Consider the following 24,222-nt stretch of genomic DNA (forward strand, 5'->3'; position numbering starts at 1 on the left):
TCCCTCTCTAGGGTTTGCAATTAGACCTTCTCGAATGCTTGCTGCAAAGTCTAAACCAGTCTGGGTTTAGACACGCCACACCTCCTTCCAAAAAGTATAGTGTCCTGGGGCGCGGAATTCGAGGGGGCTGGATCCACCGGAGCTGTCCTGGGCAGGGAGGAGCCGTCGAGCCTCCAGAGAGGAGATGGGCAGTGATGCGGACTTGTGATGGTGGGGGTGGGGGTGGGCGCTCTGGGAGGCAGTCTCGTCCCAGTTGGTCGGCGAGCGCACGCCTCCAGCCGCCTGGCTGGGTGACCTCCATCCGCGAAGGGCGAGCGGGCGGGGTTTGGGCTGCGGGTGCGAGCTCCAGGAAGCCCACGGGGCGCATAAGGCTTTCGAGTGGTGGGATCACTGGCCCCAGGCCTAGGGCAGGTACTTGGACCGACGCGGGTCGAAGATCATCCCAGGGGGCGGGCGCAGCGAAAACACCTTGGGAGGCGGCGCGGTGCAGCTGAGCGCCGCTGCCCTGGGAATAGGACGGCGCTCAGCACCGCGAGCTGAGAGCACTTTCATAAATTTTGTATGGGAGGCGCTCGGTGAGCGGGGGCGGGGAGCGAAGCGAGGGGGAGGGAGCTAGCGAGCGAGCGAGCAAGCGAGGGAGGGAGGGAGGAGAGGTGGGAGAAGCCGGGGCGGGGTGGGGGGGAGGAAGGGAGGCGCCCCGCTCCGCGGATCGCTCGGTCCTGCAAACGCGCGCCGGGCGCTTTTCCCGGAGCTCGGCGGTGCGTGCGAGCGCCCTTTTGCAGCAACCGAGGTGGCGGCGGCCCGAGGGGGCGGAAAGGAGGGGGCAGCGGCCAAGCGGCCGGGTGGGGGGCGGCGTCCCCTTTCAAAACCGCCTGCAAAGTGTTCTGAGCTTCAGAAGCAGGCCGCCGGCTTCGCGCTTGCCCCGGGGCTGCCCGAGCGCGTGGGGCTGCCAGGCAGCGCCACGGTTGCTAGTGGGCTCCGGTGCCCTCCGCGCGGGGCTTGGACTCACCATGCCCCTGCGGGGCCGGGCCGCCGGGCACAAGCGGATCCCCGGCTTGCCCCCGCCTCGACGCGCTCGGATTAGCTGCAGCCGGCGCCCAAGGATTTGAATACAGACCGCGTGAGGGAGCGCGCCTAGGCCGACCTCGGAGTGGCGGCCAACATGCTTCGCAAAGGTGAGTTGGAGCCGCAGGGGCAAGTTGTAGTTGGATGCGCACGGGGCAGAGCGGCGAGCTCGGGAGCCGCCCGAAAGCTGCCCGGCGCCAGATCTCCAGCCCGGGAAGCAGCCCCTGGCGGCTGTCGGGCTTTGCGGGGACGCACCCGCGGAGGGGTTGCTGCTGGCCCTCAGTTTCCGTCGGTGGCCGGCTGCGAGACACGGGATTTTCTCCATGGATCTAGCGGGCAGGCCGAGAGATCTGGCTTGGCGAGGTCATTTCGAGACCACAGTGAGCTTCGCGTGATGGAGGGGGAGCCGACCTCCAGGGACCTTTGCTTTGCCATTATAAAGTTTTGCACTTGCAGCCTCCATCTCCTGCGCGGGCATACGCCGCTAGCTTCTGCTGCTTTGTAGGGGCCGGGTCCTACCCGCGCTCCAGTTACCGTATGGCCGGGACGTTCACTGCGTGCCCTAGCTTCCCAGGTGGGGCCCGGACGCAGGCACCTTCCCTGCTGCCCTGCTTTGGTCTTCAGGTACGGGCTCTGGGCATTCAGTGGCCGAGGGGAATGGCTAGCGCCTGATGTCCAGTTCCTCAAACTTTCCCTATGTCCCCAGCGTAGGGATGAGGAGGCAAAGGCCGTATGGGCAGCGTGCGCTGCCGGTGCCATGCTCAACTTAGGAAGATCTGGCCCTGCGACCACCTCACCACGATCCTTCGGGCAGCCTGGCTCATTGCGGAGCGCTGCAAAGTTGGCGCGGGCGCTGGGGAAGTCCCGCCGCGCCCCCACGTGGCTGCCGCGTGGGGAGCAGTCCCTGGGGCCCAGGGAGGGCAGGTGACCATACCCTGAGCCCGCGGGCCCCACTACCCGTTGACCCGGCCTCTGCGTCGGTGTCTCTTCCCTCTCAGGTTCAGGCGGGCTGGGGCGCCCCGCCGGGACCTCCTTGTCCCTGGACCAGGGCGAGCGGCCGGCGAGCCGCGGCGCCCTGCGACAGGCAGCCGGGGCCCTGCGGGAACCAGCTGAGGCGGGAGCTCAGGTAGCGGAGGGGCCTGATCCCTGCGCTCCGCGCTCCAGCCTTATTCCGCCCCTGTTTCCATGGCAACAGACCGAGGTGTCGTAAGCACAGGATTCTGACCTCACAGTAGGATCGGGAAGGAGAAAACGGGGAGGGGGAGGTGGCGGAGAAAGGGGAAGCAAAGCTCCAAGATGGGCGGAGAGGAGCAGATGTGAGATTGATGTACGAGACCCCATGTAAGCAGTGGAGTGAAGAAACCACGCCTTCGCTTGGCACAGTAAAGGCTCTGTGCTGGTCCCCACTTGCTCAGGCTCACCCAGGAACCTGGGTTGCCCTGTCGTGTCAGTAGTAGTCACAAGCTTGTATGTGACTTGTGCCCTCCACGTGGGTTGGTGAAGTACCGGGTGGGTGTGGGTGTGGGGGGAAGTTGACTGTCTTTCACTGTGGTGTGGGAAAAGTCCCCCGGTTGGAGAAACCACTTCACTAATACACCCCAATTCCTTGTCGCTGCAGAAAGGGAGTAAAGTCCTTTAAGCAACCAGCAGTGCTGGCTAGAGCGTCTCTGCACAGAGAGAGTGCTTTTTACAGAGCTAAGCACAGGCCCAAGTCTGAGAAGCTTGGGCCTGGAGCATGCAGATTTGCCCTAGTGGGGAAGGTTTCCCAGGCGGTTTTAAAAGGCCACCATTTCTGGCTGCAGGTCTGTGATGGAGATAGTAGAGAGGAATTGATATCTCGTTTTCCTTTTGGTCTTTTGTCTTTTGGCAGTTCGCAGTTAAAAATGAGCCATAAAGCGGCCCACGCACTCGTTTATATGGCTTAGGTGCCCAGAGAGGCTTCAGCAGCCTCTAGGAGCCTTTTTCTTCCATACTTGCTAGCCAGAGGCCCAGCTTCGGGATGAGCCCAGTGCATTCTGGGGGCCTCTCCCTGGGGGTTGCTGGCTTACCCTGCTCAAGAGGTGGCCACTGGAGGCCTGACAGTCACGTGTTTGCCACTGGGGCTATTTTTCCCTTCCTGAAGGGCTTGGTTGGTGGGAGAGGTTCTACCAACAGAGATTTCCACTTTGATTGGCCTGAGGAAAACCAAGCAGAGAAGACTTTTGCTGGGCTGGACTCAGCTCCACAACCTGGAGCCTGCTACTGGGACATTGTGTGGGCAAAGGACTTATATTTTGGTTATTTCCTGGGCAATTTTCTCTCCTGGCCCCAGATCTCATCCCTAGGACTTGTCTGTTTTACACATACTCAGGACACTCAGATTCTCTGTGTGGAGTCTAAGTGTGTGCCCAAAGCCAAAGGTGTGCCTGAGACTAATGTCAGGGGAGGTGGCCACTGAAGTTTCTGCTTCTCGAATCGTTCCCAAAGGCTCCAAGCAAAAATATTATAGGATGGGTTCAGATAGTTGTTGCAGTTTCTCTATTAGATACAGAGCCCTGCGTGGGTCCTGCCCCTGAGGGAGTTGCATATTTTAATTATCTGGAAAACGATTTGAAGGATAAGAAAAAAAGAGCCTTCCCTGGATCCTGGAGGGAGGGGAGAAGAGAAAAAAACCCTACCTTTCTGCAAAGGGTAGGGCCCATTGTCTTGACAATATGAGCTTTGTGGCATTAGATGGCTCTGTGGTCTGAAGCCCCAGGTAGAAGGTGAAAGTAGACATTGGACCATGAGGGCCATCTCTCTAATTTCTGGTGGTCCTATTACACTGAGCAAGGTGCTATCCCTTGGCAGGCTATTTTAGGAACTGGGGGTGCTGCCTTCCATCTCTTAATGAACGACTCTATTGGCCTCAGCCCCACTTTGGTGAACCAGAACATCACTGAGTCCTCAGTGGATCTTGCTGCTTGCTGATGGTGCTGGTAGTTGAAGGCTTCTGCAGCCACCCTGCTGGCTCTTCCATCTCCTAGCCTACCCCGGCAGCACCATGGATATAAAAAGCAAGCCTCTGGTCAGAGATGAGAGACAGGCAGGGCAAAAGAGGCCCCAAGCCACCCAGTACCATCCGGGAAGGAAGGGCACTCTGCTGAGGATTTTATTTTGCCAGAAGTGGCCTGCTTAAGGTCAGAATCTATGTTTTTCATTTTTAGAGCTATAAAAACAGAATGCAAATCAACAGCCTCTGGGCTAATACAGAACCTTAAAGTTTTTGTCTTGTTAAGCAAGGAAATAGAGTGCCAAATAGGCTTTGTTAAGTGGCAGTCTAATTAATAATTTAAAATCTTGTATCTGTCTTTCATTAGAATTTATCTGTACATCAACCACAAAATCAGTCAAACACACTCATTTATGAGTTAATGCCATCCCTGAATAATTCAGGAAGAGCTAGATTAAGGCCTGCAACCCAGTAAGTTGCATTTTGTCCTTTTGGTTTCCATAGCCAGAAAGGCCAGCCTGGTGGCTGGATTGGGTCTCCCTCATGGAAAGAAAGGAAGGCAGAAGGAGGAAGGGACCATGAGATTGTCAGATGCTTGGTTGATCTGAATCCAGAGATTCCCTAGGTGATCAGAGAGTCTCTATGTGACCAGGTGTGAACAGGTTCCATCTCTTGGAAGTATTGATGACATGACCCACTTTAACCCCAGCGGAGAGGGGAAGAGAGGAGTGTTGCATGACAGCCAAGACACTCTTTCTGCTGTAGAGAGAGTATAGAGAGGACTTAACGAGAGCCCCACTTGAGAGGGTTGAGATATGAAGTTTCTTAGCCCCAAATGTATGTGAAAAAGTGGAATTTCAGTCTTCCCAGACCAATTCTGTCCCACTCAAGGAATGCTGCCTAGTGGAACCAATGTCACCAAAATAGCTTCTTTAATTGGGAGCTTCTGAATTGCTGCTTTCCTCAAAGTTCCTGATCATTATGCCAGAATAGAAGCCAAGAGGAGGAATTTTAAGGGAGCATTGGGGCACCCCAAGAGAAAGGAGAGGCAGAATTAGTTTTTAACTAAAGTCCATGTACGCATTTTTCTCACCAGTAGCCAGAAAAAAAGGCAAGGAAAGCAGGGCAGGAATTTGTGAGCTCAAACTATGTAGAAAATATGTTTTGGTTTGGCTCCTGTCGTGCCAACACCTGAGTGTAGTTCTCAGGTCCATTTTCTACAGAAAAACTACTCAGGACCCAAACTACCAGCATGGGTACGCTGGTTCCTCCACTGTAGGAATGAATGAATCCCAGAGATTCTGGTCTCTGTCTCAGTCCTCTAACACTGAGTCCTCTGGGGGGTTAAATGGCTCTATTTATGGAGACCAGGGAGATACCCAGAGCAGACGATGGACTTGGTGCCAAGAGAGGTACTTGGCCAAGTTTGAAAGAGGAAGTTTCATTAGGAAAAGGAAAAGGCAAGGGAAAGGGGTAGGTGTTTGCCCCCGGAACTGTGGCAAAATTAACAGCAGATGGGACCGAAGAGGGAGGCTTGTGGGGTGAAATCAACTCCAAGCTTTGGAGTCAGGGCCTGAAAAAGGACAGAGCAGAAGTTCACTTGCTAGAGATGAGAAGGAGGGGGCAGGCATCATGAAGGATGTCAAGAACGGATCTGTTTGGTACCATCTGCAGCGAAGTAGTGGTTAAGGTTAAAGCAGAGAGGAGATGACAGGGAGGGAACAGATGGCCAAGAAGCAAAATAGCTGGTGAAACGGGAACAGAGCCTCCAGGGACAGCAGCAGGCAGGACCTCCAAGCAGACTGCTGGAAGCAGCCCTTTCTTCTGGCCAGGGTACACTGGGTAGAAGTGAGTTAGAGAGAGAAGTGGAGCGGGGACCCCAGGATGAGGGCTCCTGGGAGCTGGCTGCAGACCCCAGAAACAGGGACCTCCTTAGTGTCATTGACTTGGGAGAGGAGGCACAGCTAACTTGGTGTCCATCACCAAGCCACCTTGGGACTCACAGCATGCCTGGCTGAGCCTGTTGGGAGGAGGTATGGGTACTAGCTGGAAACGGGCAGCAGGGACTAGACTATTCTTCCCAACCTGCCTTGGATCCACTATGACATTCCCTGTCCACATGCTGACAATAGCTGTTTTTAATTACTGATGGGCCGAGATAAGTCTAGCTTGTCTCTGCTATATAGATAGGGAAACTGAGGCACAGGCAAATGAAGTCTCTTGCTCTGAGACACCTAGCTAGCACATTGTTGAGTCAGAATGCAACCCCAGGTTTGTCTGCCACCACATACTCTCCCTTGCTCTCTTAACCTCTTAACTCTACAGTCTCAAGTGCCCATCTGCCTTGATTTCTATGACATCTGTTTTGTGGATGTGGGGCCCCGCTAAATCATTCGTATCTTCTTACAGAGTCCCCTGGTAGTTCTCATGCATTCCTTTCCTAGTTTTCCTCCAGGAATGTCTTTGGCTGAGACCTGGGGCTTCTGGGACCCTGAGCTGCTATCTTGCATTTCCTCTTCTACTCTGCCCCCTTTCATGTCTGAGCAGACACACCCCTCGCCTGCAGTCTCCTGCTCTGGTTTCTTCATTGCACACAGGTATGGGACAGTGGGCCAGCACCACCAACCTGCCTGCTTTCATGTGCTTGGGAAAGGTTGGGTTATGGTTTATTTAGGGACCGGCACCTCCTCGTGTATTGCTCTCCCTGGCTTCCCCTTCCAGGCTGACCCGGTGGACTTGCTAACGCAGCCATACCCTAGACTAGTTGGTGGTTATCTGGAGAGCAACAGCTCCAGAACACGTTGGCACGTTGGCCCAGGCGGGCAGCCGTGGCAAGCTGGATGAAGTAGAGCCCCTACCTGTACCTGCCTCTCCTCCTCTGGAGTGCTCCCTTACTTCAGGGCGGAGTCCTCAAGGCTCAGGCTTAGCCTGTTAGCTCGATGATAATTGCAGAACTCAGAGCTATCCTCCAAAAGGGACATCTGCCCCCTTGCAGCTATGGTATAGTTCCAGAGAAGCCAGTGCTTCCTGTCGTTTGGAGAAGAAAAATGAAGTAAGGGGGAGAATATAGCTGGTCTCAGAGTATAGAAGAGCAGACCCCCACCTCTGAGCGAGGAGCCCCCTTCACCACAGTGAGGCAGGGTATCTGGTCAAACAGATGTAGCGAGTGTTTCTGAGATTCATTACTGTCTAATCAGTTAGTGAAGTTGGGACCTGAAACTGCAGATAGCCCCTGCAATCTGATTCAGGGCTGGCACAGTAACAGGGTTGGCACAATGCTGTGTGTGTGTGTGTGTGTGTGTGCGCGCGCGCGTAGGAGCACACCTGGTGAGCTCGCAGTAGGCTCCAGTAGTGTGCATGCCAGAGATCTGCTGTTGCAGAGAAGAGTACCTCAAGTACACATGCCTGGTGCTGGCCCTGGAACCCACATCGGGACTCACACCCTGGGTCCAGCGTGGCACTGGTGCCATGGGCGTGCTGGTGAGCCGCTCAGTGGGCAGGCCAACGCTGCGTGCACCATATGTCGTGAACAAAGCTTGGTGAACGGGTGTGTGGCTCGCTCACCCATGCAGGGGTAGGTGGACATGACTCATTACATATCAGCCCCTGGAGATAGAGACTCTGGGCAGCTTCCTGGGCTGATTCCAAAGGGCAGTGTCACCATAGTTGGCCTGGGTCCACAGGAAGTGGAGCAAAAGTCTTCTCCAGGTCAGGAGAAAAACTGGATTCTCAACCCTCAGTCCACTGAAGTGGCACGAAAGTTTGGTTTTGCCTCTAAAATTGTCCTAGCAGAGTGTGCTATCACTTTCTGGGCACTTAAGCCAACACATACTGAAGGGGCCTTTACATATGCTTCTATAGAGAGATCCATGAGGCCCTAGGGGGAAAATTTGGCATTTGTCTTAGGATGATTTATTTATAGGGAGATTGGATGATGGGAATATGGAGGCTAAGGAGCCTCCATTAGTGAGAAGCACATGAGGCAGGAAGCCTTGCTCTGCCTTTGACATTTAATGGGGCGACTCCTACTAGGGAGCTGCCTTTTCTTTTATAAGGTTTTGCCTTTAATGTTCTATTCATGGGCTTGTCTGAGCAGGCTGGGAGAAGGAAGGAGCCTGTGGTGTAGTGGGCTTTGGGACTGAGGCCAGCTAGCCTCAGGGGAAGCAGGACCCAGGTGGGTCACTCAGTGGCCAGTGTGGGGCAGCCTGGGCAAGGCCAGACGCCAGGAGAAAGCAACTCTGCTCCTGCACCTAAGGCAGCCCGTCACCCACTGGCTGCCGCTCTTTGGCATGTGCTGCAGGCATCATGCTGCGTGGTGTTTACTCTCCTGTCTGTCTCTGTCTTCACTGGCTGCTAGGCTGCTAGGCTGTGCCTCTAACAGCAGCCCTCTGCAACCCTGACTTTGGCCTGGCCATGGCCCTTTCCTTCCTGGATACTCTGGAATTATGGAAAGAACACCAAACTTGGAGTCTTGGGGCTGTGTTTGCTTCCATCTCTGTGGCTGACTCACTAGACCCTGGGCATGTTTCCCTCTCTCCAGGCCTCAGTTTCCCCATCTGTAATATGACAAGATTGATGGTTTTCCAAATGTTTTTCAGCAGTATAATTTCTTCATATGATGTCCAGTGTCAGAGCCCAGAATATAAAACAGATCAGTACAGCTGGCCTTGGTCAGAGCTGGGGCAAGGGGCTTCCTCCTCTGGCCACACTGCCACGCTGGCAGCCTCCCCTACAGCCCCTCCTAGCGACACAGTACACTCAGGAAGGCTACTGGGTGTGATGTGTGTTGTGTGCTAACAAACACAGTACTGCGCTGTCCCCAGGGCTTAGGTTTTGAGTTCTCTCCTGAGTGGGGGTGGGTGGCTTTCTTCTCTCTTTTTGGATCTTTTTGACCACTTAGCTTTCTAGGAGGAGTTGTCCACACTTGGGGTCTCCTTGCCCTCTCCTCCCTCTGGACTTCTGGCGGTCTCTTCCATCACTCCGCTGTCACTGCACTGGTTTGATGCTGACCTTACCGGACATTTTTTTTTCCTTGTCTCTCCTGACCTTCTGATGGCATTTGACTCTGTCGAACACAGTTCCCCCTTGGCTTCCCTGCTGGCAGCTTCCTGGTCTTCCTCTTACTTTCGTGGCGCCTGCTACGTAGCCTCTATGCTGGTTTCACCAACTCTTGCCATCCCTCAAATGTGGTGCCTCCCTGGGCAGTGCCCTGGGCCCTCGCTCCCCACATGCTGTTCTGGGGGGGGGGTTCATTATACTTCAGTTGCAGTGCCCATTTGCTGGCTCCCCCCATATCCTACGTCCAGCCGAGATGTTGCTTCTGATGTCCAGAGCTGTCATCCCAGCTGACCCCTGATGCTCCCTGAGCTCGCATCAAATCTGCTCCTTCCCCATTCCCCCTCATCTCTGCATCTGGCACCATCATCCTCCCAGGTACCCTCAGCTGAAGAACTGGACCTGTGGATGAGCCCTTCACCCTGCCCCATCCCCATTAGTCCATTGGGAAGTGCTGCATTCTCCCGTTCTCCCTCAAGGTCTTTCACACCTCCTCCTCTCTCTGCCTCTACCTTAGCCCAGGCTGCTGTCTTTTCCCTAACCATATTAACAGCCTCCCTGCCTCTACTCTTGCCTTCACCCCATCTAGGTTTTACCTTGTGGCCAAGTTCTGTAATGCTACACAATCTCATCCCTCCCTTGCTTAAAAACTTTCAGTGATTCCTTTTTCTTGAGAGGATAATTCAGACTTCCCAGCTTGGCTGTCAGGTCCTTCCCCCTTTCCCCCCTTGCAGCTCCACCCTCCCCTCTCCGCATTCCCCAGTTTGAATTCTGAGGCAGACCCAGGTCTAATGAACTTTCAGTTCCTCAACTGAATCATGCTCTATCATCTCTAAGGATTTGTACAAACAGCTCATTCTGCTTAGAACATTACTTGCTGCCTCTTCCCCTTCACTTCGATCCTTCAGGACTCAGCTTACACATCACTGCCCCAGGACAGTTTTCTGCACCTCTCGGACTAGGGGAGGGGTCCCATGATACCCTGCACTTCCCAGTCATTGTACTCAACCTATTTTATTGCAGTTACTTTTATATTATCTGCCCTCCCCACTGGATGACAAGTTCCATGAGGAGACTGGTTACACTTTACCCCTTGCCCTGCCAAACTCGCTCTCTGCCCTTCTCCTGATGTCTGTCTTAGGAGGTTAGCCCTTCCAACTATGACAGTGGGCTCCCATGCCCTCTGGCCTGCAGTTAGGTTCAACCAATGATGACTCACTATGGCTCTCTGCGTGCCACCACCGTCTCCCAGTTTCTCCCAGATGTATAACCTGAAACAAGGATTCTAGTGCAAGTTGTTTATTTTGGAGGCATTCTAGAGAATACCAGAAAATGAGTGAGGAATTAAGACAGAGAGGGGAAAAAGCCAATATTGGGCACATCGTTGGGCAAGTTACTATTGTGGGCAATCAGAACTTTATCCCACTGGGGAACATTGTGACACAGTCTAGAACGTGCACCTTAAAGTTATCTCATCAGAGGGCTGGTAGCTGGGGTATTTATACACAACTCCCACTGTCATAGACTGAGTGCTGTACGTGTTGAGGGATTAATTTGAGGGCACTTTTGGCCTGCTCTGTGGGTGAGCTAAGCCCACTCTGCTGCTAGAGAAAGCCCTCAGACAAAGAAATGCAGGTTCTGGCAGGTGGAAGTCAGTGTGTGCTGAAATGGTAAAGGCGAGGGACCTAGCAGGCCCTCACGGCAACTGCTACACAGCTCCAGCCAGTGCATCTCCACAGCTCTGTCTCCAAGTTCAGTGAGAGCCACCTCCCCTCACTTAGCCCTGATTGGGGGGAGAGTAAATGACATTATTTCTTAGGGTTTCCCTACTCCTAGTCTCACCTTTAATATCCACTCATCAAATGACTCAATCTGAGATTGCTCTTTCGTACCAGGGCCCAACTAAAATACCATCGTGCTATTTTAAATAAAATGAAATGAAATGAAATAAAATATTTTAAAATAAAATAAAGTACATTGTGACTTTGAATAGATAACTGTTAAATCAATAGCTAATGTCATGTCTTTACAAGTTGATTGGAAATGTTGATTGAATGATTGTACATTTAAGTTGGAACCCAAGGAACTTGTTACCAAAACCTAAATTTTAAATTGTTTCATAACAGTAAGAAAAATAAAATCATGACAACATAGGGCTTAAAAAAAGGAAAAAAAAAAAAAAAAAACTTAGTGCCAGGAACCAGGAAGAAACTGTTTGTTTGTTTGTTTGTTTGTTTTAAGTGAGGAGGATGCAGAAAGGAGTCCTACATTTTTCTCTGTGCAACAATTCATCAAAAGCAGTAAAGGCAGGTCTTATTAGCCCCAAGTTACCCATGAGGACTCTGAGGCTCAGAGAGACTACAAAGCTCATCTGGGACCCAGAGCAGCTGCCTTTCACCCCAGCCCTGCTCTCTTCCTCCGTGGCCGACGAAGCTAGCTGGCAAAGAGAGTCTGGCCGACTGGGCAACAAAAGATGTCCAGCGGGGCAGCAGCTGCTGTGTTGGGAAAAGAAACAGGCTTCTTACACAGAAAAGTTTAGGGTTGTACTTGGCAGATTTTTATGGAACAAAATTTGCATTATTGATTCTGTGGCAAATGAAAACCTCACATGGACACTCTAGGCTTCAGAGATCTGAGATGTTTAAATGAGGCTGGACGGAACATGAGGAGATAAAATTGCAAGGCCGAGCTGAACTCAGGTGGTGCCTGGGCTGAGAAGACTGCCTCTTTTGTTTTCTCTCCCATCTCTGAAAATGACTTGTTACTTTGAACTGCTTCCTCTCCTCATAGGGAAGGTTCCCAGGTGGTTGCGCAGGCCTGCAGTTGAAATAGAGTCTGAGCAGAGGGAGAGAGGCTGGGGCAGTTCACAGGGCCACACTCAGGAGAAGGCACCAGCCAAAGGGGAAATTTTACCACCATTGTGTGTGGGGTGGCAATGGGCCCAGGGGCTGCTTTGAGGTAGCAGAGGTTACTATCCTCCTGTAATTGGCTCATTGTCTTCTGGGGTCTGGTATTTTTGCCTTAATGGACAAATCTGATTGCAGAGATTAGAGGAAGCTTGTTGGGAAATGGAGGATTATTGCAAGGAGATGTGTGACTTGGATTCCAGAAACCTCCAGAATACGGGGTGACTCTAGGAACTGGCAGCCTCACTGTGGTCCCTCTCATGGCCTTTCCTTCTGCCCAACCCAGCTGCTCCTGCTTCTGCCCCACTGTCTGCACCCAAGAATTTTCATCTTGCACGAGACCCAATATGGCTACCAGGACTACTTGCTCTTCAAGATGGCCTTTTACCTCCTCCTCCCACTGCTAATTGCCTCAATTCTTGGTATTTCCAGCTTTATTTCCCAAAAAGAAGACCTGTTTTTTCATGTCAGACCTTTTATGGATCATGGTCACCTATGGATTATCTATCCATGAATGAGCTGGCCACCTTTCATTCTATCAGCCAAGTGCAGGAGGACCCTCTCCATTTGACAAACATCGAACCACTATTGAGTACCTGCCTACTGCTGGCTTGGCATTGAGGATGAAGCAATGAATAAAAATCAAGCCCCCTGTTCTTATGGAGTTTACATTCTAGTGGGGAGAATAGATGATAAGTGACTAACTGTATTCTGTCAGGTGGGGGTAGGTGCTTAGAAGAAAATTAACAGAGGGTTGATTAAGGAACAGGGGGTTACCAGAGAGCTGCTGTTTTAGAGAGACTGCCTGGACCAAACATTAGGACATGAGAAATCTTTCTGATAGGGTGACATTTGAACAGAGGCTTAAGTGAAATGAGAGAGGGCTCCCTGCAGCTAACAGAGCTGCTTCTGCTTGGGAAGAGCTCTCCAGACAGAGGCAATAGCAAGTGCAAAGGCCCTGAGACAGGATATAATACCTGGCCATCTCTAGGGCCCCAATTATGGGCAAGAAAGCTGTTCTGAAGTGTAGCCCATAGTCAAGTTCCTTTGGGGAGGATTAGAGTATGGGATCGGCCCCAAGTCCATCAGCCACTTGGCTAGGGGGAGAAGCGAAAGCACAGACCAAGCAATAGCTAGCTATGATGGGAAGTGGGGAAGGAGTGACGGGTCTGGGGATCCCCTCCTCCTGGTTTTCAATGTGGCCCAGGCTACAGTCTGAGTACAAGGTCAGAGATCAATTCCTAGAAGCCTTTTCTTTTTATTCCAAAGAACTCAGTTCTGCATATGATACTGTCTTTTTTAGTTGCTGCCTTATTTATACATCAGCATTTTCTCCCCAGAGTCAATTTTTTGAACTTCTCAAATAATACATAGACATGGTAGAAAACATTGGAAAACCACAGATTGGTAAAAAGAAGAAAATTGCTATAATCCCACAACCCAAGGAGTAGAAAGCTTATTTCTCCCAGGGCATTTGGTACATTGGTGCATCCTTTCTTCTATGCTTCTTACCTACATTCATGCAAATGTGCCCTGTCTTATTGAATTAACTATATCTCAACCATCTTTTGAGTTTGATAGTTCTAAACCTGTTTTAATTATTGCAAAATGTTCATTGTATGACTACCAGTCCCCTCAGGTTGTGCATGGAGGCTGTTTCCAGAGTTTTGCTGTCAGAGACCGTGCCACAACCAACATCTGTGTATATGCCTTGGCCCATGTGCTGTGTGGACTTCTGGGCAGGGGAAAGAGGAGGGTGAGAGTCAAGGCCTTCACAGGGAGCTGGGTGGGAGGTCAGTGATATGCCTTAGTAGGTGGGCTTGACACTACCCCAAGAAGCAGCCAGACAGACCAAGCCTCTGGAGGGCCCACAATTGTGCGCGTGTGTTGGGGCTATGAACATGGCCTAAGTCTCCATGAAGCAGGTGTACAGAGCGGGGACATGTACAGAGGCATTGGTTTTCCTTTGGGTTGGGCACCCAAAACTCCGAAGATGCAGTAGGAGAAAGAGTATGCCTCTTGCTTTGGATTTATGTGATTTTCATGGATTTATAGGTGGTTCTGTGCTAGAAGGGGACCCTATAGCTCAGCTAAGAAAATTGAAGCCCAGAGAGCTATAGTGATGTGCCCAACATCACACAGCATTAGGAGCAGTTGGCTGATGTATTCCATAAAATGTCTAAGGCACGCTGGCTGGTAACATTGGTAACATGCCCCTTATCTGTTCAGGACTCCATCCCCAGACTCTCCCTGCACCTCTATCTCAACAGAGCACATATTGGTGGCCTCTCAGGCCATGCTAGTGGCTGTCCTTGCTCAGTGGAGGCTTTCTCCCACACGAGGAGAGAGTCTGGTAGAGAAAGCTCATTCCAGGGGTCAGGAACCAAAGCCTTTACTTCTGAATAGGATGGTTTAGCATGAAAAAATCTGGCTAGACCCAGGTTCAAGTCCTGGGATTGACCTTATTTCTTTGAACTTGAATTACTCCATCTGTAAAATAGGGCCAATAAGACTATCTCTCTTGTAGGGTTGTGAGATTAAGTGAGATGATACTGATAAAGTCCTTGGCACTTCACTGTGACTCAGAAAAGGAGCTCAATGCATGCTGTCCTCAGTAGGAGCGGTGGTTATAATTTCCCGTGCCATCCTTCCTACAGGTCAGCCTGACTGCTCTTTGAAAGTTTGCCTCTTTTTGTCCAGGGCTGAGTCCATGTGAGTGGTCAGACTGACACAGGACCAGCAAGGATGAGTCACCTTGTGTGGAAAGGCCTCTGTTTGGAAAGGACTGATCCTGTCCATCTGCCCTGAGGGCCAGGGAGAAGTCCTCTAAGGCAGTTGAGGAGGAGCTGTGGAGAGCATTCCCAAGTGGTTTTCATTAGCTTAGAAAAGTGAGATGAGGTTTAAGGCCTCCCTAGAAAACTGGTACATCACCCACCACCCCTGCAGCCTACGGCCCTGACCTCTACGCAGCCGCCTCTTCCTTCTCTCCAAAATAGGAAGGAAAAACTGAGATCCTTCTCTCCTAAGCAGAAAGGAAAACCCAGCCCCAGCCCAATGCCTTGGGCTCTTGGCCTGGGAATCAGACACTGCTTCTTGCCTGGTTCCTCCTGCACTTATTTCTGGTCTACTTGGGTTTTCATGCCGCCTCCATATATGGAGTCAAGCAGCCGAGAGCAAGGGCTGTGGAGTTAGGCAGGAGGAAATAAGGGCCCTGCTCTGTCACTTACCAGCTGCCTGACCTTGGGCAAAGGTTTTTTTTAATACTTTAGGCCTCAGTTTGGTCATCTGAAAAGTGGGACTAATGCCACCTATCTCTTGGGGTTCTGAGATTTTTGACAAATGGATATAAAGTGCCTTCCTGGCACATAGCAAGGCCTTGGTGAAATATTGCTTTTGTTCTGTCTTCCATCATCCTTATCTGTTCTTCAACAGCCATATGCTGAAGCCTACTGTGTGCCGGGCTCTGTGGGGACTCCTAAGTACCAACATGGATGCTACAGTCCTCTTTTCGGTGGTCTGCCTCCCCACACTTTTTCCTCATTATAGATCTATTTTTTGTTCTAGGACCTATAACAAAAGAGGCTAGGGGTGTCACCTGTTTGCCTGTGGGATCAAGTCTCAGCAGGCCTCAGGACCCTTGCAGGATGCCTCCCCATTTTTGTACCAAGGGGAAAAACTTTCCCCTTTTCAACAGGCTGATAGAATCCTGGGAGAAGGGTGTGTCCCAGGAGCTGACTATATTGGCCCCTGGGTGAAGCCCTCAGAAGCCTGGAGTGAGAGCTGTCACCTCTCCTACAGAGGGTCAATTTTTCCCTTGCCACACCCTTGAAAAGAGCATCATCATGGAGAAGGCCTGTTATTGGTGGAGGGTTTGTCCTGAGAAAGTGTAGGGGTTGGGGGTGGGAAGCAGCTGGGATACATGTCTGCCACAGGCCTAGACTGTGCAGCCCAAATTGGGGGTCACACACCCTTCCCACCCCAACCTCCCCCTCCCCTGAGATGGGGTCCAGGCTCCTCCCTGTACATGGGGTATGGAAGCTCCCTGGTGGTAGGCTCTGCTCATCTCTCTAGTGCCTAACCCTTTCATCCTGCTGGGAACTGGCCAAGGGGTTTTTACTAACAAGCTAGCCACATTATAATCTCAACAGAATTAATATAAACAAATTAATCAATTAATTAATTAATTAATTTAAAAAAGAGGGAGAAAAGGGAAAGAAAAGAAAATAGTTCTTGCACACATGCTGCTGCAGTATCTGCCAAGACCTAAGATCTGGTACTATCTATTTTTTAATAATTGAGGGTAATAAATATGTATTTCTTTCTCCTCACTCCCCCCATCCTCCGCAGCTTGTCAGCTCCCTGCGTCTCTCCTCTGATCAGACCAAGTCTTCCCCAAGCAAAAAAAAAAATCCTTTAAGCAAAAAGGATTAAAGCCTTGAAAGTAGGTCTGCCTAAGCTCTCCCCTCACCCCCTCCCTTCCCCTTCCCCAGTGTTGTTGGAGAGAGGCCCCTGGCAGAGCCAGGGACAGGGGTGGGTGGGGGTGGGCTGATGCAGCAAGTCCTTGGGGAGGGCCTTAGGAGCCCAGGGCCAGCCGACCAGCCCATCCAATTCCAGACCTGGGCTAGCCTGTGGGAGGCAGCTCAGCCCAGTCCTCCACTGGCCTCTGAAGAGGGGCTAACCTGACAACCAGGTACCCCCAGTCTCCCACAGTACAAGAGGTAGGGAGGAGGGCTTAGGTCTCAGTCTTATCTTGGCTTTGCAACCTGGCTTTGTGCCTCAGGGGCATGTGTGACCTTGGGGCAAGCACCTGAATCTCAGTTTTTCCATCTGTAAAATGGGAATATAAATAGAACCTACCCTATAGAGGATCAAATAAGCTAAAGATAGTCTAGTGCCTAGCATATGGTAAACATAAAATAAATATAATTAATTGTTATTTTTATCCAATTCTCCCCCATCCTATGGCTGTCCACAGTTCCTAAGGGCCTGCCAGGCACACCTATTTTTCATGCAGCTTTCCCAACACCCTGTGAAGAGTGCTGGATAGTGTGTTTAGAAGCCCTGCCTAAGGCTAGTGGACCAGTAGGTGATAGAACTGGAACTCAGAATAAGACTTCTATTCTCTCCCCCACTTCTCGTCCTCCACCGCTCGTGGGCCCAGGAACCAAAACAAACCAGGAATCAAACAGAGGGAAGGGCTGGCCTGGCTGGGAAGGGAGCACTCTGGGCATCAGTGGCTGCTGCTCGGCTGCCCCGCCTTACTCCCCCTACAGCTGCCAGCCTTTGCAGTTCTGCTGAAACAGCAGCCCTGGCCTAAGTGGGCCTCCCTCCCTCTGAGTTGGACACATCATGCAGGGCTGGCTGCAGGTGGCCGGCACTGTGCGCCTGACCCACCCAGGCCTGAAGTTCCTGGCTTGTCCCAGTGGTCAGTGCTTGGCTACACTGCTTCTAGGGCCCTGCTGCTTGCCCCTGGGGACAGGCCTGCCCTGGCTGCCCTGGGCCTGAGGCAGGAGACTGACTAGAAGCAAGGCCCTGAGGCCGGAGGGCAGGAAAAGCAGGAGGGAGGTGGCTATTTATAGCCAGCTTTGCTTTTGTTCCTTTTCCAGCAATGCTTCTCTTTAAATAGGAGCAAGGCTGGAGGCTGCAGCTCTTCCCCAGCCGCTTATAGTCAGTGCGCAAACATGTATGCTGTGTGTGGGGGGGGGGGGGAGGGAAACAAATGTACAGGCATGGGATGTGGATGGACACCAGTGCATGTATACACGTCTGCAAGGATGGAATGAGAGGATTATCAGCTCTGTGTGTGTATGTGTGCGCACCATCAGATACAGAGGTGCAGATGGGTATCGTGTGTGAATATGTGTGTAACAGCATATACACATGCTTATATAGGGATGGGGCAGTTCTTTTCATGGATGCGTGTGTGTTTATATTAGGCACACACATGACAGTGGGTGGGACAGCAGCCACTCCTTAGCTGATATGTATGTATATGCATGTGGGCACATGCACACCTATAGATGTAGAAATGGGGTTAGGGTGGACAAGTATGTTTTTTTGCTTTCTGTTTGTTTTTTGGCAAGTGTGTTTGTATCGCCATGTGTAGAATGTGATGTGAGCAGCTCTTTAGGGTGACTGTATGTCCATGTAACAGGATTGTTGGAGAGTAGTCACTGCTACATGTGAGTTTATGGGAGCTACATGTGAGTGTGTGAGTGTGCGTCATACTGTACGTCTGAGTAGGGACTTGGGAAGATGGCTGCTGACTGTGTGTGTACCAGATTATATGCTCAGTGAGAGCTCGCCCTGTCTCTTCTGCCCTTTGCTCCCCACAGCGCCTGTTGTGTATGGGGGCGGGGGCGGGGGGCTGGATGGTTAGGAGTTGTGTGTATGCCCTGTAAAAGGGACGAGTCTTCTTTGGCTTCGGCATAGCATGTCAAACCCACTCATCCGGCTTTTTAGAGCACTGGGTCACTGAGAGCTTGGGACCACGCCACCTGACTTTTTTTTCTCGGAACTGGCTGAGCGGGTGGGCAGAGTGGCCCAGGGCATTGGCGCCATGCCAGCGAGCCTGGTGAGGAAACCCCCGACTTTGGGGGCAGACCTGTGCCCACTCTGGCCCAGCATCCATCTTCCTCTGCCTCCTGTTGATTTCACGGAACGGAACGTGAAGCCCTCTCGGGGCTGCTGTAGGGATCAGATGAGATGGCACTAGTGTCGCGGCCCTAGCGCAGCCTGGGCGCGGAGTCGGGGGTGGAGTCGCGTGGGACCGCGCTCGGGCTCCCGGTCTGCGGGTGGGACCGACTGCGGGAGGAAGCGGGGTTACAAAGAGCGCGGCGCCCACGAGAGGGAGTTATTTCCGGGGCGGCAGCGGCTCCCCGCGGTAACCTAGATCTGTCAGCGCCGCCCAGAGGTTAGGCAGCGAGCAGTCCCCGCCCCAGGATGCTCGGTCCGGCCCGCCCGGGGAGGCTCAGGGGTCACCGGGCTTGGGCACCGCCCTCGCCCCTGGGCCCGGCCTGGCCTCGCCCGCAGCTCAAGTTCGATGCGACAGCCCTCCCCGCCCTTCCCCCAAAGGCCAAACAAAACATAGTAAATATTTAATCCGGGCCCGGGAGCCAAGGAGGCCTCCCCGCCCCCTTTGCAGCCGTCTGGCTCCTCTGCCAGCCCCGGCAGCTCTCCTCGGTAATGAGGCCTGAGCGGCAGAGATCGATCAAAGCCCCGGGCAGGGTGGGGATGGTCGGGGAGGCCTGTGCCGCGGGTGGCATCGCTGTCAGCCCCCAGCCCCAGCCCCTGCCCCTGCCCCTGGAGGCTGAAGCACACCAGCACCTGTGCTTTACCAAGAAGGCGCGTGAAGAGCGCTTGGACCCAGCTGCCCCGGCTGCCCCTGCCCACCCACATCTTAGGGGCTGCATGTGAGTTTGGATTGCCTGAGGGGAGAGAGAAGGAGTCAGCCCCGGGGGAGGGGTAAGTGAACCGGGGCCACATCTGAGTCCTCCCTGGTGCCTGAGCTCCTGCCCCCAGGCTCGACTTGACCTCCAAGGCCTGGTGGGGCAGGGACAGCCAGGGAGGCCAAGAGAGAGGCTGGCAAGGTTATTTCTAAAGTGCTGTACTGCAGGCCTCCCCTGGAGGATACCTAGAGAGGTGATGACATCCTTGCTGCTCATTCACTCATGCAGCAGATAGTTATTGAGCACCTACTACGTGCCAGTCAGTTATGGGCTGCCAGCAAGGAGACACCCAAGTCTGGGCCTTCAGGGGGATTACATTCCGAAGGAGGAAACAGTTAATAACTAAACACAGTGATTTCGGATAATCATTGAATTTAGTGTAGAGAATAAACTGTAACGTGATATTATTGTGTGTGGCCAAGGAGAAGAGCAAAACCAGCAAGGATTGTCAGGGAGATGAACCGTGACAGTGGGTTGCAGCAAAAGCATCACAGGCAGTTTACAGTAAGTGCAAAGGCCCAGAGACAGTAGAGGTTGGCAGTCTAGGACAGGAGGCTGGAGTGTAGTGAGTGGGGGAGAAGTAGGCAGTGGCAAATCCCATAGGGTTTTGTAAGGCCATGGGAGGAAGTTGGATTTTATTCTAAGTGAAGTGCAAAGGCATTAGAGGTTTTAAGCAAAGGAATGGCTTGATCTGATTTACATTTTTAAAAGCTTCTGCTGGCTGCAGTATGAAGAATAGAAGGTAGAGAATTAAGGGCAGAGGCAGAGAGGCCAGGTTTGAGGGCTGAGGGGCCAGAGTGGTATATGAGAGGGAAGCTGGTGCCCTGCCTGATGTGGTAATGACCGTGAAGTGGCCATTTAGGCTTCTACAGCTGGCACCATCCCCGCAACAGCCAGACTCCTGGGCTCGTGGCTTACAAAGTCCCATGGCACTCTGAGACCCAGGGTTACCCCTGTCCTATCTCCCCAACCCAGACTCCACAGTGGGCAGCCCAGGAAGTTTTTTAAGGAGCATTAGAAAATGTTGACATGTTTTTTGAAACAATTTCAGATCTGATATCTCTGCCAGATTGAGTTTGTAACTAGCTTTATTGTTTAAGCCTGCTGGGATTTCATCAAAGGCGTCTGCTGTTTACCCAGAACCATTTCATTGGAGAAAACAGCAAACAGACCTGCATTTCTATCTGATTTCACTTTTTCCCTTTTCTCAAGAATTTAAGTGCTTGTGAAAAGCAAGGCTGATAAGGTAAAGCAGCAAGGATCAAACCCTGAGGAGGGGGGCTCAGAAGGATCTCAGCTGAGGTTTATTAATAAAGCAGAGGGAAGTTAGGGGTGGCTGGCTGGGGCTCTGGCAGACTGAGAGGCACTTCTGGCCAGCAGCTAGCCCTCCACAGGGGGACACTGGGGAGGAGGGAAGGTAGGGAGGGTTGCTGTCTGCCAAGATTTCTAGGCCATCTCCTGGTATCTGTTGTCTCTCAGTTCCCTGACCATTTCAGACACTAGCACAATAAAAGACTGAACATCAGCCCCACTTGGAAAGCAGCGGTGGCCTAACTCAGGAGACGGGTTCAGTGAGACAGACCCAAGCCTTCCTGGGCACAGGCCAAGTGAGGAAACAAATCAAAAGGCCAGTGGAAGCCAGATCACGAGAGCGCCAGGAACAGCACATTCCTGCTCCTCCTCTGCCAGTGCTTGGGATGCAGCCCCTTCTCCTGCCAGGTGACCTGAGCCAGGGCAGGGCAGGGCCCAGGGACTGTTGTCACAGGTTCAGTGCTCCCTTTGCCTCCCCAAGGAATCTATACTAGTGTTATTACCACCCACCTAATAGGATCTAGTGCCTTTAAATGGGCCTGTTGACCCACCGAATGTTTTAGCCCAGTGGTCCCCAACCTTTTTGGCACCAGGGACCAGTGCTCCTATGAGAATCTAATGCCTGATGATCTGAGGTGGAGCTGAGGTGGTGATGCTAGCGCTGGGGAGCGGCTGCAAATACAGATGAAGCTTCATTTGCTTGCCTGCCGCTCACCTACTGCTGTGCAGCCTGGTTCCTAACAGGCCACAGACCGGTACCGGTCCATGGCCTGAGGATTGGGGCCCCTGTTTTAGCCCAATGTGGGGTGTAGGGGGGTGGAACGCTGGCTATGCAGCCTATCAGAAGGTGTTCTGAGAAATTTGAATTAATGCGCCTTGTTCAGTTGCCTGAGTGACAACTAGTTAAGTGCATGGGTTGCTGACATACACACCATCTTTTACCAGTTGTGCATTAGACCCACTTATAAGGTCAATCGATTTGAACCAATTAGCAAGAGGATAAGGACTTGTTTATCTTTAACTGACTGTAGATCTTACAGCAAGCCATTTAAGAGGGATGATAAAGATAAAGAGGTATTTTCTTAGCTCTGGGCGCCAGGCATAACCACTGTGCTCTACTGCATTCTTGCCGATGGTACCTCCATTGACAGCAAGAATCAGCCCCCTCCTTTCTGGGAAGAGCGTACAGAAGGAGATCAAGAGAAGACTTAAGGTCTTGACCTCAAAGAGCCATTCTAGGCCTCCCTGCTTGTGGAGGCTCCCATCCCCTTCCCCCCTTTCAACAGCCACACAGCGAAAGCTCAGTGGGCTGCTGTGGCCTCAGTGACTCATTCGGTCCCTGTGGGCTCAGGGCAAGGTCCCAGGCTTCCTGCGAGAGCAGAGGCACTGCACATCACAGATGAGGTTCTCCACCCAAGGGCTTTGTCAATATTCGCTGTCATCTGTGGAGGACCTATATCCTCTCATTTCACCTCTACAAACCCCCTTCCTGACCCAGCCCCTGCCGATGACCCAAGTAGGTATTATCTCCTTTCCTAGACAAGGAAACTGAGACTTGGAAGTGGAAGGCAGCTGAGCCTGCCTGTGCTGCCTGCACGATTTGAAATCAGGCCTGGCTGATATGGAGGCTAGGGTCTTTTCACTTGTCAGCACTGCCCACAGCCTTCTATGAGGTTAAGTAGGGGCAGGGGTTTCTTTCAGATTATGGGTTTGGGAAGAACTAGCTCACGAGCTGGCAGGGAGAGAATGGAGTGAGCCCTTCGGCATTTTCTGTTTCGAGACTATCTGGGGACTAGGCTGAGGAAGTTCGACTGCGGGCAGCATTAGCCCTGCTTTTGCCCTAGGAAAGGCCAAGTGCATCTCTGGTTGGGAGAATTGGTGGGTCCATCGTAACACAGTGTAGACAGGGGAGACACTGCTCTCTGCTCCCTGAGGCATCCCATCTCTGACCCAGAGTCCATGGTCTCCTTTTCAGTGTCCTCATAAGAGATGGAGGGAAAGCCACTCCATTTGGTCTCTCAAACTTGCCCACTACTTTCCTCCCAACATCTTATCCTCACACCCAGTATCTAAGAATTCCGCCCAAGCACACACTTCTCAGAAGCAGCTTTTCCCCCCAGAGATTGGGAAATGTGATCCACAGAATGGGACCAGGGAGCAGGGAGGTGGATTTTCCTGCAAAGAGGCTTTGAATATAAGTATCTAAAGGAATGGGCCAGTTCAAAGTCTTTGGGGGTGAGGTGGGCGCTGGGAGGCTGTGCTCTTATTCCAGTTGTGCTGTGCTAGCTCAAAACAGTTGACGAGTTCTTGGGAAATTACTTCAGATCTCACAGCATTTTCCTCTTAATAGCCTTGGCCGGTGGCGAATCCTTGACCTTTGAGGGTGGGTTTGATTTTTTTTGGAAAAGGCCAAAAGTAATTTGAAGTTGTGTGTTGTGAATAAAGGAGATGAGCAATCTGGAGAATGTGGTTTGTTTTGTTGCGATTTTTTTTTTTTTTTTTTTGATTAGGTTAGAAACAAGACGAGACTCAAGAATGGAACCAGTTTTCTCATAAAGAAGTTCCAAAAGTGTTGCAAATGATGGTGGCACCTTGAAATGAAGAGTTTGGGTCCAACGGTAACCACTTTGACAGAAGGGTAGGGAAAGGGATTCAATGCTTTTTGAGCCTTAACTATGTGTCAGACACCTTACATACATCTCAACTGCCTGAAACCATTTTTGGAATAAGGCTGGTCTATAAAACAATTCATAAATAATCTATAATCTTGTTTCTCCTAATAATCCTATTAGAACAAGTACTTAGCCCATTTCATAGATGAGGAAATTTAGACTCATGGTGGTTAAATAAATTCCCAAGGCCACAGAGCTTGTAACTGTGGGGGTCAGGATTCAAACCCAAGATTGGCCTCCAAACTTGGCTGATTCTTTTTGGGTTTGTAAGTTCTGCTGTGTCTACCCCACTCCTCTTTGTCTTCCACAACACACAAATGTAGTTTCATTATGTCACAGTGACATCATTCGGGCTGTATTCACTACCTAAAAAAGAAAGCAGGTCAGAAAGGAGTCATATGCTAGGGCGAAATGCTGACTGTGTGTGGTGGCAGACGTCATCAGCAGGCATCAGGGGATACGTGGGTGACAATGGCAAGGCATGAAGTATGGTGTTTATTAGGTACTGGCAAAGGCCCGGGAGCTCCAGATGCCAAGCAGTGATAAGTGGGAACTGCCTGTCTCAGCTCCTGCCCAGCTCCGAATGCTGAGCAGCCTCCCAGTTCGGTGCCTTTGAATCAACTGGATTCTTGGACAGACGGACTCTGGGAGCTTTCCTGGCCACTGGCAAGACATAGCTCCCTTTGAATAATAATAATAATAGTAATAAGAATAATAATGCCAATAATAGCTCATGTTGATGGAGCACTCATTATATGCCAGGAATTGTGCTGTTAAGGTTTGCTCCTTCTACA

At 51.7% G+C, this 24,222-nt stretch overlaps 1 protein-coding gene and 1 long non-coding RNA gene across 2 annotated transcripts in view; both read left to right on the top strand.

The window, feature by feature from the left end:
- The first annotated feature begins 712 nt into the window (after positions 1 to 712).
- Positions 713 to 24,222, top strand: part of RTN4RL1 (reticulon 4 receptor like 1) — a 65,908-nt gene continuing 42,398 nt past the window's right edge. Inside the window, exon 1 of the mRNA XM_016138917.2 lies at positions 713 to 1,175. Coding sequence (XP_015994403.1) covers positions 1,163 to 1,175 — 13 coding nt within the window. The 5' untranslated portion in view covers positions 713 to 1,162. The remainder of the gene's footprint in view (positions 1,176 to 24,222) is intronic.
- On the top strand, positions 19,159 to 23,518 carry LOC118603836. The gene is made up of 2 exons (XR_004951324.1): positions 19,159 to 19,461; positions 23,267 to 23,518. It is a non-coding gene; the product is annotated as an uncharacterized LOC118603836 (long non-coding RNA).

The sequence above is a fragment of the Rousettus aegyptiacus genome, unplaced genomic scaffold (assembly GCF_014176215.1).
Source record: "Rousettus aegyptiacus isolate mRouAeg1 unplaced genomic scaffold, mRouAeg1.p scaffold_m13_p_6, whole genome shotgun sequence".
NCBI lineage: Eukaryota > Metazoa > Chordata > Mammalia > Chiroptera > Pteropodidae > Rousettus > Rousettus aegyptiacus.